The sequence below is a fragment of the Pleurodeles waltl genome, chromosome 3_1 (genome assembly GCF_031143425.1).
Source record: "Pleurodeles waltl isolate 20211129_DDA chromosome 3_1, aPleWal1.hap1.20221129, whole genome shotgun sequence".
Lineage (NCBI taxonomy): Eukaryota > Metazoa > Chordata > Amphibia > Caudata > Salamandridae > Pleurodeles > Pleurodeles waltl.
The window spans coordinates 1,319,741,700-1,319,757,729 of NC_090440.1; the positions used below are offsets into that span (position 1 = coordinate 1,319,741,700).

Below are 16,030 nucleotides of genomic sequence, written 5' to 3' on the forward strand. Positions count from 1 at the left end.
CGGGCAAAGGCTCAGAGTGCTGTTGCTTACAGGGCAGAAGTCTGGAGATACTCAAATGCTGGTAAACTTTCAATAGGAGAAAATAATTTTGTAAGATCACTCTTGTCCACGTAATACTCCTTTGTTACCAATGTTTTGGGACCTCGGAGTTGCACGTATCTCAGACATTATAGCTTTAAGACCGCTAATTTTCTGAGTACGTGTTTGGACTACTCCTGAGCTACTCACATTTAAGGAATCCATCCAAGATATTTTAGACAGACCTAACGTGCTTACTATTCCTTGGTTTAATAAATGGTTTCACATTCTGGGTCTTAGTAACTACTGGAGCCATCCTTACAACTTAAGGAAAGAGCAGAAGAAGCATCTAAAAACAGCTTATTGGGTGTATGTCAGGGGAAACCACTTGCTTCATTTGTCTCATGGCAGATTGACTTCTCAATTTCTTGACACCAAGTGGCATCGGTGTTTTGAACTGTTTATGGATCTTATTACTGATCCATTAAGCAAGAGTTTGTATATTCAGTTCAGATATGGATGCCTACCTCTTAAATCTTTTGGCAATAGGCGGGATTCTGCTCCGAGAACTAATTTATGCCCGAGTTGTAGCACTTCTCCGGAAACTATTGTGCATTTTATGTTCATATGCCCAGCATATAGGATTGCTCGTCAGAGGCGGCTACGTCCAGTTTGCAAGAACATGGGGATAAGATGTTGTATAGATGCTTTAAGGATTATGATGAGGGACACATCCTGTCCCCTGTTCTGTGCAGTTAGCAAGTTCCTTGCGGCTGCATGGCATATACGAATTTGCCAGTTAAAAAAATCTTTTTGATTATTATGAGGCCCTATGATTAGGGTGTTAGTTCGCTGGATGACATTTTGGCTATCTTGAGGAACAAGGTTTAGGTAGTTATGCACTGTGTGAAGAGAAATACCTCCTTGATTTTAGTATTTATGTTTTTATACCTTTCATGTATTTTTTAATGTAAGATATTTATGATTTTAAATTTTATTCTTGTATTGTGTGATTTATGCTTTGATGGTTTAAATTAACCGAATAAAGCGATGTGTTGATGATGATGATGAATATTAGTGTTAATAACAACAACAACATTAATAATAGTTATGATAAAAGTATCCTTTTTCTTCTTCTTCTTCTTCTTCTTCTTCTTCTTCTTCTTGTTATAATTATTAATGGTATTATTATCATTATGGTTGTTACTGTTATTATTATTATTGCTATTATTAGTATTACTACTACCACTTTTACTACTACTACTAAATAGTTATTACCATTGTTAATAATAATAGCAGTGGTAGCAATAATAATACTAAAAATAATAATCATAATTTTATAAGTTAATTCCTGTACATGTCATTGATCCACTGAAGTTCCACGGTCTTCGGTATTTCCTTTTTTCTGCCCACTAATGGAAACTAAATTCACAACAGACACAGATATGCAAATCGTGGAGCAAAGAATGTAGGGAAACATTTACTATTGTTTCACACAACCAGGCGCAGCACGGAACCTTGTTCGCTGCCTATGAGAAGGGAAGATAGAAGAAATGATCCATATTTACAATTTTATGGAGCATTTCGGCTCTCTCCTTGCACTTTGTGGTGCATAGCACCAAAGCAGGTACCCTTCCATTATGGTGTAGAAGTTCTGTGTTACAGACAGGATTGTTTTTGTGCAGGAAGGGACACCTTTCTGCACACAACCAATCTTTAGAATCATATTCCACTTCCTATGTGTTCTGCAGAATGCAAAGAGGGGGGTAACAAGATTAAACCAAAATATTTCTCCTTGTTCCTCTGTCATGTAGGTGGTTAATTGTGGTGCAAACCCAGATTTACAAGTCTTTGTAAATCAGGGTTTGCATCAAAATATATGTATAAATGCATCAGACCACCAATGCAACGACTACACAATGCAATATTTCAAAAGGCAGTGCTTTGCAGTGTATTGTATTACTCTGCATTTACTAAACTGTGGAAAGTCAGACAAAGTGGCTTTGCGTAGCTTACTAAATGCTAAAAATGATTTAGCACTGAGACTGCACAACAAAAGTGATGCAGTCCTGATGCAAAATCATAGTACATCTGGGCCCCAGGATCTGATTTACAGACAGTTTTACGACTTCCAGCTTACTAAGGCTGTTTCAATTACGTCGGTCTATCTTACAACTTATCTTAAGCCACAGGCTACAGACATAAGCCAGGAAGACCATCGTTAGACTCTTAAGACTGTCTTATGCCAGGAAAAACTTTAGTTAAAGAGCCCCATACATCTATGTAAGAAAGATGCTTTCCATCCTCAATAGCATTGAAATTGGCAGCACGAATCTAGGAAATAAGTACACCCTCCATAAGTGGCTAGAGACAGAATGAAAAAAGGGTAAAGAATTCTTTGAGGGTACAAAGGGCATGGAGAGTTCTGAAGCTTGGAGTAGCATGTATATATATATATATATATATATATATATATATATATATATATATATATATATGTATATATACCATTTTGCATAGAACTCATGCAGCAAGAGAAATGACGCTCTCGATTTACACGTTAACTCAAGACTTGTACAAAGATAATATACTGTACCTTTCATTCCATAGTAGGAGAAGCGCTCACAGAACTCGTTGACCACAATAAACGCAATACTCAAGGGGTAGTTGGAGCCACACAATTTCTGAAGAACAAAATCATATATTACAAAAGACATTTTAACCACCGAAGATATCAAAGTGACATTTTTGAATATTTCATAATTGACAAATAATATCTTGAAGGTATGACAGACACAGATGTTTTGTTTTTGTCACATTCTCTAAACTGGTATATCTGTCCATCCATCTTTCAACCATCCATCCATTCAAGCGTTAAAATCAACGAATCCACTAAATTAGCCACCTTAGCGGACGAGCTGCCGCTGTTGGGGAAACTGCCATGCCCTTTCTGGGCAGCCCCTGTCCCTACTCTACCCAGAAAAAATCCCTGGTGCCTGGTGGGCTTTCTGACCCGTGGCAGAAAGACTGCTGATCTTTTGGAGGGGGTATGGGTACATTACATTCTGGTCATCTCCCACCCTTAGATGAATAAAAAAAAATCACTGGTGCCTAGTGGGCTACTCTCTCCTTTCCAATGATACCACTCCTATCTGCCTCGGTGCACAGGGGTTGAGATAGTCCACTGAGCACCGAGGCAGTGAAAGTGAAATGAGTCAATCAACTCATTTCATTTTTGTGGCACGCTGACGTAATTTCACTGAAAACCCAAAACAGCCTCATTAGCTGGGGTAGCTATTCCCCAGCTCCTGATGCTGTTTTGGCAGAAAGGAAATCCCTCTGGTGCCCGCACCAGAGGGATTTCCAGTTCCATGTGTGTTGGCATCTGGAAGCCGCCCAACAAACATGAGCACTGCAGCATCAATGGTTCCTGGCTGTCTGACGCATAGAAGGGGCTGAATACTGCCTTCTTGGCTAACCTTCAATAAAAACTTTCCTGACCATCCACAAACCCTCATTCTCCTCAAAGATTCCCTCCCATTTCTCCTTCCTAATGGCTTCACAACAGTCATACTCCACATTCACCACAGCAATATTCTCCCATTCATTTTGAATGTAAATGTTATGGTGTAAGGGTGATTGGCTAAGGAAATATTCCACCCCAGGGACCTATTCCACTTTGCAATTATAGGCAAAGAGGGCCTTGCACATGCAGGCAATGCAAGGGAAAGCTTTGAATAGTCCACAAGTAGTAAGTATCTTCAAAAGGGCCTTGAAGTCACTGAGTAGCACAAATGCAGACCCCAAAATATATTGTCAAAATCTCCATACCCCACACCCAAGACAGCTTTTCCCATTCAATTACAGAGTAGCATTCTTCGCTGGGTTATAATAATGGAAAGGGAAATGCAACTGTCTTTGTTCCCACTAGAATCTAATTGGACCAGCAGAGCACACAGCACCCTCTCTCTTGCATCAGTTGTTATAATACTGCTGTTCCAAGGAACAGACCCTTGCAAAGGTGTAGTCCTTTAAATATTATTTTTGCTCGAAGTGAAGAACTCCTGAAAGTCCTCATTCTACTTAAATTACTGTCTCACGTTGTCTGAGTGCATGGGTTTTAACCATGAAATCACGCAAAACTTCGACTAGAGTTCTGTGAGGCCTAGGAATAATCTTACATCATCTTTTGAGGCTGGTGCAGAATCTTTCAAAATTGCATTAACAAGATCTTTTTTGAGCATCACTGATACCTCATGCACCTCATGGTTTAAATATGCCATTGAATTATTGTCAGATTTCCATTTGTTAACCTTTTTAAGAAAGACTATTGTACATTTGCTAACAGCCGCACTACCACTCCAGTGCCGCTGTCTGAAATGGTCTAACACTGGGAGTGGGCACGGGGGAACCTTCAGTGTAAGCACCAGAGGTTTCACACTCCAATTTCCAGGTGGAGGGTGAAGTTAAATCCCTTTTACTTCACCCTCCACCCCTCCTTCCACCCAACAGTGAAGTCCATGCAGCATCCTCCACTGAAGCAACACAACAGAGCGGTCAGTTGCTCTGCACGCTTATGGCGGGGATCCCTCTCCCTGGGCCGCACCCTCAAGTTTGAGAGAGGCATTGCTGGCATCTCCCTTTCTCAGTGCTGTCTCTTTCAAATTCATTCCTGCATCCACAATTCATAAGCAGTAATGCACTAGCACCAGAAATTGTATTTTTTTAAAGGTGTCAGGCGCCTGACATGGATTGACCAACCCCCAGGGTGAGATGTTGCAAATTTGTCATTTTTCCTTCTGTGTGGGAGGAGGGGTCAATCAGACCTTTGAGAAGGATGGGATCAGCCATCCTGGGGATGGGTAAAAATGATGGCCTTTTGTTTCATGCGTTGGCTGCTGGGCCACTTGGGCTGCCTCCTGTCAGCAAAGAAATATATATATAATATGCGTATCACATTTATTGGATGATGTCATCAGTGATGTCATCAATGATGTAATTTGAGATGTCATCAGTGATGTCATCAAGGATTTAATTGAACATGTCATAAGTGATATTGAGAGAGCGTAGTTTATATAATCTATATTAACATGAAATGTTTATGAACTGATGTGTAATAATGCCGCATAGAAAATGTACTAATGTACTTTGCCATAACATGCGTTTGAAATGTGCCCACGGGGAGTGGCCGCCAATGTATACGGGGACTAATGAAATTCACTAATAATTGTGAAATGTTTATTAAAATGTGATTTTCACGTATATTGAAAGGTTAAATGCTAGACTTCTGCTAATAAATCATTAGGCCTTAGTTAGCATGAGTCGAGGCCTAGCTGCCTGACTCTCATATTAAATGTGTTTTTCTAACGTGCAGTGTGCTGACTTGCTAAAGGACATGAACTCTTGTTTTTTCCAAAAGATAGAAGCTGAATGTAACTGTAGTAGATCCGTTCTCATGAAATTCGACTTGCTTATAGAAACATTTTAGTTGAATGCAACAGTGTAGATTAATGTTAGTTACAAGGTCGCCTAAACCGGTACAGACAATGGAGCCACTGACCGAAGATGTGCAAAGGACAACAAGACTATGAAATCATACCGGACATTCCACCCGCTAAAGACGTCAATCATAAGGACCAATAAAATACGTGAGAACTGTTTTGGGGTAACAAATTCGATGAGCTAATTTGATGTTAATTGGTTAGAGATAGTGGAGTGCAACCCTTTGTCCAACCAGATTTTAGGAGAATGTACAACGAAAATGGGATAAAAACCCTTGACACCAGGAAGTAAATTAGAATTAGGGAGTAGGAGACTAGGAGAGAGGGAGATACTGATGCGATTTGCTATGACCCAGACACCTTGTCACTTCGCCTAGTGACTTGCTGATTTTACCTTAAACCATCCTTGTCCTTAGATTGCCCATTTACACTTTACCTCCTTATGAGTGAAGTGCCCACTTTACCCTTCCTGCTTGAGCTGAGTTCCTGGCTGATGGCGAATCAACTGATGTCCTGAAGACGAAGACAGAACCTGAGTGCTGACCTAAACTCGGAGGGTAACTATATGACAGTTCATGTGATTGTCTGTTTTCTTTTCCTTTCTAGGTACCAACTGCTTCTCTTTTGACAGAGACCATAGTTAGATGTTTTCCAAATTGGTGTTACTAGATTGTTTTGCATGAAGCCCAACATGCCAATGCTAATTCGAGGTTAGGTGAGGGGTTCACTAAACTGACGCAAATAGACAAATGACTGAATATATGCTTTGTTGACTAATGCGCTAATGTTACTCTGCTGGGGATAACCTATGTTTACGCTGTGTTATGTTCTAATATTCGTGATTCTTGCTTTGATGAAATCTTATCAGAGTTATCATATTGTGACTATGCTAATGAGCTTCTTGGTTTTGAGATTAATAAACCTGCTAGTAGTATTGCAACAAATAGGGAATAAATGTCACTAAATTCATACTAAACTGGTGTGGTTATTCATGACTGCAAGGTCATGGTGTTTTCAGAGGTTATTAAATGTAATTGACTAAGGTGAAGTGCATTGTTATAATAAATATTGATGACGTTATTGACATATTGATTGACATGTTGATTAGCTATCTCATCCTAAGGTGTCTTCAATAAGGGTCAAAAGATTAATTGGCCTAAAACGAGTCCCAAAGTGAGTAAAGTAATCATAAAGGGACACGTTAACAGTTCTGGTAACAGAGCGACGGTTTAGGCCCTTTGGGGCCCTAGGACGAAGGACCATTGTTTTAATTGTTTTTCGAGATAATGCAATTTGGAGGTAAAATGTGTTTCTAAATTCCCCATGACTTTCCCGGAATCTCTGAGCCTGCCTAAGTGAGTTGGGTATGTTCTCGGCATTTTAGCATGTGTGGTGTAGAATTTGCGCTTGCTCAGCTTATGCATTTTGCAGGTGATTTGTGAAGTTTGTGTGTTTTAGGTCAGGCAATGTTGTTTTAATAGGAGTGGGCGTACTCCGCAGTATGAGAGTGGGGAAGTCGGCGCACTTCATGTGAGTGTGAGAAGGAGAGAGTAGCGGCCGAGGCTTCAAGTGAAATCTCTGTAAAGTTCTGAAGCAAATGTGTTACCCTTCCTGTAATAAACCGGCAAATTTGGGGTTTTGTGGTTAAAGGTGCTCGCAATATATTGCATTAGTTCGCAAGACTTTGTCAGCCGCAGTGTGTGTGAGTGTGACGTCAGTGGTGCCACGCTGGCATAGGTCAGTTGCCGAGAGGGGTCGCGCACGGATTGGCAGCCGTCCGTGAGAGGCAATAGGTTGAGAAAGGTGGGTGAAGAGTTTTCTGGGAATTAAAGTCACTTCCTGATTAGATTCTAGACAAAATAAAAGATGCAAAAATGAAGTTTTTCAAGGCTTTAAAGAGTGCTCTGAAGGGAGACGCATGTATTATGACCATTGAAGGGGAGCCTATACCGCCTGAGGGTACTCCAGCTTACATAGTAATGGAGGAAAAGGGAGTCGCGCCATGTCTTTGGATGAAGCAGTGGCGCAAATTAACAGAGAAGGAGGGATGTTTAGCGTTTTCGGAGCATGGAACATTTAATACGAGAATTTTAGAGAACTTGAGATGGATGTTAAGTGTGCAAAAACCACCCCTGAGGCCAGCCCAGTATGAGGCGTTAGCAGTCTGGGATTTAATGGTCATACGACAAAGACAGCAAAAACGTGAAAGGACAATAAAAAAGGGCAGAAAAGACTTTAGCCGAGGCTAGATGGCACAATGAGAGCAGAATGTGGAGAAGGGGAATAGTTGACGGACTTAAATTGTTTCCAGCAATAACACAAGAAGATGAGACGCAGGGAAAGAAAGCCACCTGTAAGACAGACAGGGGCTCTGGAAAGCCTAAGGAGACTCAGAGGTCTTGGGTAGATGAAGATGATTCAGATGATGAAGAGTTTCTTAATCAGTTGTTACATGATCGCCCGCCGCCATATGCTATAAATGACACTGCTCCAAGCACTAGTGCGGGTCCTGAAAATCCGGCACAGAGTAAGGGAATTACAAATACAGTGCAGACAAGTGATACAGTTTTGATACAGAATGGTGTCAGTGTACCCACTGCACCAGACACGGAGATACAGTTGCAACCTCCACCGCAGATTCAAAGGATTTATCCTGACATCCCAGTCCTAGAGACAAATACGAGTCTGATGGTGCTGCCTGATCCGATATACACGAGATCAAAGCTAGTGCAGATTGAGCCAACTCCACAATTGCTGCCCCAGCCGCAGCAACAGCTGATTCCAGGTTACGCTCCAGTTGCAAAACCGCACTCAGTATCAACAGCACCCATGATGGGTCAACCCATGGGAGTTAATGCTCCACGGGGTTTGGGACCAGGTCAGACACCAGCTGCCATATCATTACCAATTATTGTTGGTCCACCAGTACCGCTGTATGCGCAGCGTAAGCCTGGCGTGTGTGATCAGGGAGTAATGCCCCAAGAAACAATAAGAGGAGGGTTCACGGGAACTCCCCAATTAATGACACCAAGAGAACAGGCAGCAGAAGGACTCAGGTCCTTGTTAGACCTTAGTCCGATTAGGGCTACTTTGGAGGCAATGAGACAAGCAGGGTTAAGTGTGCTAGCCTCACAATTAATGAGTACAAACACATCACAGACACCATTGATGCAGTCAGGGAACATTTCGTTGCAAGGTTTTTCTGCGCAAAAGTTGAATGAGTGGTTAGACAAAGTCCCTGCTTCACAGACTACTGCAGTAACTGCAGATAAGTCAGAAAGAGAAGAATACCTGAATTTTGTGAGATTGGGTGTAGAAGCTGCGGAACTAGTGGAAGGGACAATGGGGGTGAACAGATTAGAGTCATACACGGAAGCAGAATTGAGGTATCTGTGCCCCAAAATCACTAGAGAAGTGAGTAAGGTGCATCAGAGGTTGGCAAACCTGGCAGATAAATACAACATAGACATTGAGAGTACTAAACATTTGAAAAGAAGCTACAGATTAGACTGCGAACCAAAAGATTTCGAGCACATGAGGTCTACCGGAATGAAAACGCACCTCAAAGAAATACTGCAGAGTACTCAAATCTGGGGAGCCTTAGAGAAGTGGGAAGGCAGATGGGCAAAGAAAAGAGACAAAGAGAAAAGTGACGGTCCGGAACCAAATCAGGCTAAAGCTGCACCGGACACAGGGACAATAAAGATATTACTAATGAGAGAAACAGCCAGAGGGGTTCTAGTCCATGTACCGTGTTCCAGAGGAGATATTTTGTCATTCACAAATGATTATCCCAGGTTGAGGGAGAAGCCGATAGAATGGTACCAGCAGACAGATAGGTTTGTGAAGCTTGCGAAATGTCTCTGGGAGGACTTGAATACCCTGTTTGAAATTATAGTTCCACCTGACTTATGGCATGAGTGAAAGAGGGGTGTGGACTGGCGACACAGGAGCCGGCAAGGGATAAGGTGACTGGAGCACCATCTGAGGAGGTGATGAAATATTATCATAAAGGGATTGAGTTTTTGAAGCAGAAAGTGTCGCAGAAAGTGACTGACTGGCAGAAAATCGATCGAACTTCACAGGAAGCTAAAGAGTCGATTCATGCTTACTATGAGAGATTGTTGAAAGCGTTCAAACATTACAGTGGCACTGAGACCATAGAACCGAAAGACATGAATCATCTTGTGTTCAGGTTTGTTGAAGGGTTGAGGCCAGAAATTAGTCAGATGATTAAGAATCATTTGATCTGTTGGCAGGCAAAGCCGATTGATGAGGTGTTCCAGTATGCAAAATACTGTAGTGATGAGATTGAGTTGAAGCAGAGAAAGTTGAAGTTTAAAAGTGATGGTGATGCAGATCAAGGCAGCACAAGCAGGGATGCAGGGAAATGGAGTACAGCAGATGATACTGCAGCAACCGCAAGGGAATGGCATGTTTCAGACACAGCCGAGAGGCCGAGGTCGAGGTTTTGTAAACCGCGGTCCAGACTTGAATACTGTTGTGGTTCAAAATTATGTGCAGGGGATGAAAAAGGTGTCACCATGTCACCCGTGCGGGGGCATGGGGCATTGGAAGCGGGAATGCCCAATGATGGTGCAGGATGGTGTTCAACAAAGCAATGATGTCGGTACATTTCAAAATATGAGGGGTCCAAAAATGAGAGGACAAAATCAGAACTTCCAGAATAACATGGTTCAGATGCAGGGGTTACATGCAGAAATACAAATGCCGCGTGTTCAACCAGCACAAATGCAGCAGGTACAACAGCAGGTTCCCATGGTACCTAGACAGCAAATGCAGACACCATTAGCTCTGATTGGACAGCAGCAGGTGATGCTTCCTCAACAGGTCACAGGCCAAACAATGAGTCAAAATAACACAGTACAGCAGTTCCCATTGCGTGGTGAGGATGGAATAAACGATGAATGGTCAGATGATTGTTCAGACAGTGAGGAGTGCAGAATTGCAGCGTCCCTAGAAGTAGATCAGAGTGGACCCTATGTAGAGGGGAAGGTGATGGATCACAAGGTTTCATTCCTAGTTGATACAGGAGCTACACGCTCTACAGTCAGAAGTGCAGAGGTTCCGAAATTGCCACTTTCGGGGCGATCCATAAGGGTGGTAGGAGTAGCAAATCAGTTCCTGACAAATCCGATTACAGATCCGGTTCAAATTGAGATTGGCAACTTCCAGGGATTACACAAATTTGTAGTCTGTGATTCTAGTCCCGTATCCCTACTGGGAAGAGACTTACTGTGCGAAACTAGGTGTTCGATTACCTGCTCCAATGAAGGGATTGAGGTGCAGACAAACAGTGATGATGAAGGGGACGATGGACAATTCTCAGAGTTAGAGACGGAGAGTGCAAATGAGGAATATCCTTTGATAACCTTATTCCCGATGCTTACAGTAACTGACTTACCACCTGAGCTTCAGGGAACGGTGACAGAGAAAGTGTGGGACCTGACAAGGAAAGAAGTGGGACTGATAAAAGGAGGAGAACCAGTTAAAGTACAGGTTAAGCCGAATGCAGTGTTTCCTCAGGTACCGCAGTAACATATGGCTCAAGATGTGCTCATCCAGGTATCGCAGATAATTGCAGACTTTGTGAAACAAGGGGTTCTGAAAGAAGTGCTGAGCAGCCCATGTAACTCACCAATAATGGGTCTGAAAAAGCCATTTGGAAAGGTCCGAATTGTGCAGGACTTGAGAAAAATAAATGAGATTGTGGTAAAATGCTGCCCCATAGTGCCAAACCCAGCAGTGATCATGTTTCAGGTTCCATGTGATGCAGAATGGTTCACAGTTGTGGACCTGTCACAAGCATTCTTTTCGGTGCCTCTTCATGAGGACAGCCAATTTCTTTTCAGTTTCAAATTCCTGGATAAGGTGTACAGTTGGTGCAGAATTCCTCAAGGGTTTTCTGAGTCACCGTCCATCTTTAATCAGATACTGAAAAAGGATTTGGAGTCATTAGAACTGCCTTTCAGTTCGACTCTAGTGCAGTACATTGATGACTTGTTGATTGTGTCCAGAACAAGAGACGACTGCAGGTATGACACAATTGCCTTACTGAACCATTTGGGAAAGAATGGACATAAAGGGGGTGATTCTGATTCTGGCGGGCGGCGGAGGCCGCCCGCCAGAATTCCGCCCCCATTATACCGCTCCGCGGTCAGAAGACCGCGGAGGGTATTATGAGTTTTTCCCTGGGCTGGCGGGCGGTCTCCAAAAGACCGCCCGCCAGCCCAGGGAAAAACTCCCTTCCCACGAGGATGCCGGCTCGTAATCGAGCCGGCGGAGTGGGAAGGTGCGACGGGTGCAGTGGCACCCGTCGCTTATTTCAGTGTCTGCAAGGCAGACACTGAAATACTTTGTGGGGCCCTCTTACGGGGGCCCCTGCCGTGCCCATGCCATTGGCATGGGCACGGCAGGGGCCCCCAGGGGCCCCGCGACCCCCCCTACCGCCATCCTGTTCATGGCGGCTTTCCCGCCATGAACAGGATGGCGGTAGGGGGGGTCAGAATCCTCATGGCGGCGGAGCGCGCTCCGCCGCCATGAAGGATTCCCCCGAGCAGCGGTAAGTCGGCGGGAGCCCGCCGACTTGCCGCTTCTGACCGCGGCTGAACCGCCGCGGTCAGAATGCTCGTGGGAGCACCGCCAGCCTGTTGGCGGTGCTCCAGTGGTCGGTGGCCCTGGCGGCCACCGGCCGCCAGGGTCAGAATGACCCCCAAAGTGTCCCCAAAGAAGCTGCAATACTGTCAGAAAGAGGTGAAGTATTTAGGTCACTTGATTGAAAAGGGCTTCAGGAGAATATCCAAAGAAAGGGTGACTGTCATGCTGCAAATGAATCCCCCGACATCTAAGAGAGATGTCAGGATGTTTCTGGGAATGGTGGGCTACTGTCGCCAGTGGATTCCCAACTTTTTGATTATCTCCAAACCTTTGGTGAAATTGACAGGTAAAGAAGGTCAGGATGACCCGGGTACCATAATCATGTCCGAGAAAGAAATTGAGGCATTCATGGAGTTGAGAGAGTGCACGTGCAGGGCACCAGCTTTAGGTATGCCTGATTACACAAAGCCTTTTCTACTGTTTTGTCATGAACGTGATGCTTGTTCTTTGTCTGTCTTAACGCAGGTCCATGGAGGTGCAAACCACCCAGTAGTATATTTTTCAGCTACTTTGGACCCAGTCACAGCAGCCTTACTAGGTTGTTTTCGCGCAGTTGCAGCAGTTGGTCAGAGCCTCACACAATGTGAAGGCATAGTGATGGGACATCACTTAACAGTAATGGTTCCTCATTCAGTTGAAATTTTGTTAACCCGAACCAAGACTCAGCACATGACAAATGCTAGGCTGACGAAATATGAGACCATTATACTGGGGTCTCTGAATGTTTCTCTCAAGAGATGTACTGTATTGAACCCGGCAACTTTACTTCCTGTTGAAAAAGCTGAGAATAATAATGTTGAGGAAGTGGAACATGATTGTCTTGAGGTAACAGAAATATGCACCAAACCCAGACCTGACATTAAGGATACACAGTTAGGAGAAAATGATTACATTATGTTTGTTGATGGTTCATGCTTGAGAGACTCAGTCGGAATACTGAGAGCTGGTTATGCTGTGTGTACAATCACTGGTATTTTAGAAGCTTCCTGGTTCGAAAGAGTGTACTCTGCACAAGTGGCTGAATTAATTACTCTTACCAAAGCATGCCACGCATCTGAAAATCTGAAAGTCACTATCTATACTGACAGTAGATACGGATTCGGAATTGTGCATGATTTTGGCCAATTATGGTCACAGAGGGGTTTCATGACCTCTTCTGGCTCACCAGTGAAAATTGTGAAAAGATTAAGGATTTGTTGCATGCGATTCAGTTACCTCTTGAAATTGCCGTAGTAAAATGCAATGCTCATGTTAAGTCACAAGACCCTGTGACAATGGGAAACGGCTATGCAGATCAAGTCGCAAGGTTTTGTGCATTGAACTGTATATCGTTCAAGGATCAGTGGGAACTATTACCTGAAACTGAAAATGAAACATGTTTGAACTTTGCATTAAGAGTGGTTGATACATTGGATGAGCTAAGATCACTGCAGGGCCGTGCTAGCAGGGAGGAAAAATGCACCTGGCAGAGAATGCAATGTGTACAAAGGTCTGACGACTTGTGGGTCTCAGATGAAGGGAAAATGGTTTTGCCAAACAGTCTTTTGTCACAGTTTGCAAGGTTTTACCATGGTCAGGCACATCTTGGGAGAGACGCAATGATCAGATTACTCAAAATTGATTGGTTCAATCTGAAATTCAGACAAGCCGCAGAGGTCATCTGTCACAGGTGCATCATGTGTCAACAGATGAATGCAGGAAAAGGGACTGTGGTGACTTTGAGCCACAAAGGGAGAGCTGGAGGTCCATTTAGCAAGATGCAGATGGATTTCATTGAGATGCCTGTGTTTGGAGGCTAGAGGTATGTGTTGGTGATTGTGTGCGTTTTCAGTCACTGGATTGAAGCTTACCCTACACGTAGGAATGATAGCCTTACAATAGCAAAGCTGTTGCTTAGGGAGTTAATATCACGTTTCGTATTCCCGATCTCTTTAGAATCAGATAGGGGCAGACACTTTGACAATGAGGTGATTAAGCTCTTGTGTGCTGCATTGGACATTGAGCAGAAGCTGCATTGTAGCTACCGCCCTGAAGCATCAGGCCTAGTGGAACAGATGAATGGTACCTTGAAGTCGAGAATGGCAAAAATGTGCGCAGCTACCAATGTGAAGTGGCCAGATGCATTGCACTTAGTGCTGATGTCAATGAGAAACACACCTGATAGGAAGACAGGATTATCCCCCCATGAAATTTTGATGGGCTGAGCTATGAGATTGCCGGCAGTGCCTGCAAATGCTCTTGTGAATATCACGGATGATATGGTGTTGGACTACTGCAAGGGTCTGGCTGATGTGGTCCGCTCTTTCTCTCACCAGGTGGAGGCTAACACATTGCCACCGATCAGTGATCCAGGTCACACCCTGAAAGCCGGTGACTGGGTGGTTGTCAAGAAACATGTGAGGAAGTCGTGTTTGGGGACGCGTTGGAAGGGGCCATATCAAGTAATACTGACAACAACTACTGCTGTGAAATGTGCATGCGTTCCAAACTGGATACATGCCAGTCACACAAAGAAGGTGACGTGTCCAACTGATGAGGAACTTGAAGTGTCCAAAACAACAACTGCAGAGAAGGAAGTCTCAGGGCCAGAGAGTATTCAAAGGGGAACTGATACTGAAGGAGAGCCCACTGAGGACGGCTTAGTCCCTCAAACAGTAAACGGGTTCGAGAGAGGTGACAGTGAGCCTATGTCAGCGGAGGCAGCAGGAGAACTGAGACAAGGGGAGGTTCTCCCAGAAGTAGACGGATACAGGTTTGAACTTGAGCCTGTAACAGACCCTGAAGACGAGGGGGCAGAAGCAGAAGGAGGCTAAAGTGCATCGACTCCTCCTGAGCCGCTTGCAGGTCCGTCAAGAGAAAACACCATAGCACAAGAGGAGGGCGTTGTTCAACGTCCTGAAAGGCCAAGCAGAAAGAAAACACATAAAGGGGATAACTGGACAAAGAAACAAGCTGCAGGAGAGAAAGTGGTCCCTGGTGACACAATAGAGGAAGAAATTGATACAACTAGAGAATAGGATCTCAGTGAAGGAGAGTTGCCGAGTGAACGCAAACTTAAAAGAAATAGAGTCGCAAATAGAAGGTACGCAGGTCCTGAATGGGTATATGCAACAACAGCTGAATGGCAACAAGAATTCTTGGCGTTCTGTTTTGATCGAGAGGTACCAGGTCAATACTACGGCACCTGAATTCAACCTGAGAAAGAAACTGTGTTAAAATTGAAAGTGAAATTGAAAAATTAAGAGCTGAAAAGCTGAGAAAAGAGGCTGATAAATTACAGGATGTGACACTGATAACATGAATTGACTCTGAAAACCGATTATGACAAGCTGTTAACCTGATTTGACAAAAGGGTCCTGAAGTGAGTGAAACACTGTAAATACTCGCAGAGTGAAAGAGAGACTTTGCAATAGAGAAAAAAAAAAGGCTTTTTATATCGTCCTCAAGTTGATTGTTTGCTCTGTAGTATTCTGCTATCTTATTCTTTACAGATCATGGCTTACACTAGAGGTAATAGCAAAAAGGGTAGGGTGTGTGGTTGGTTAAGTGTTATCTTAGGTATTGTGTGTGCCATAATAATTATAGGTGTGATTGTGGGAATGCCATGGATGGATAAGAAAGTGACTAACAATGCTTCAAAATCTGAGACTGCTACATTAACACCGTGGGAAAAGTTTGAGCAGGATGCAAAATACTTGCATGAGGGAACTAATCCAAAAGGGGAACTCTCTACTAATGTCTTCTTTCGCTTGCTGAATGAGTATGTTGACACAATGGATGCAAAGAATTGTTATGTGTGTACAAAGATTCCTTCATCAGTACAAGAAGGGGTC

The 16,030-nt window shown here is 43.6% G+C and overlaps 1 protein-coding gene across 1 annotated transcript in view; it reads right to left on the reverse strand.

Annotated features, from left to right (window-relative positions):
- The window catches only part of SLC15A2 (solute carrier family 15 member 2), a 429,960-nt gene that overhangs the window by 342,263 nt on the left and 71,667 nt on the right, over window positions 1-16,030 (reverse strand). Inside the window, exon 3 of the mRNA XM_069224674.1 lies at window positions 2,615-2,702. Coding sequence (XP_069080775.1) covers window positions 2,615-2,702 — 88 coding nt within the window. The remainder of the gene's footprint in view (window positions 1-2,614; window positions 2,703-16,030) is intronic.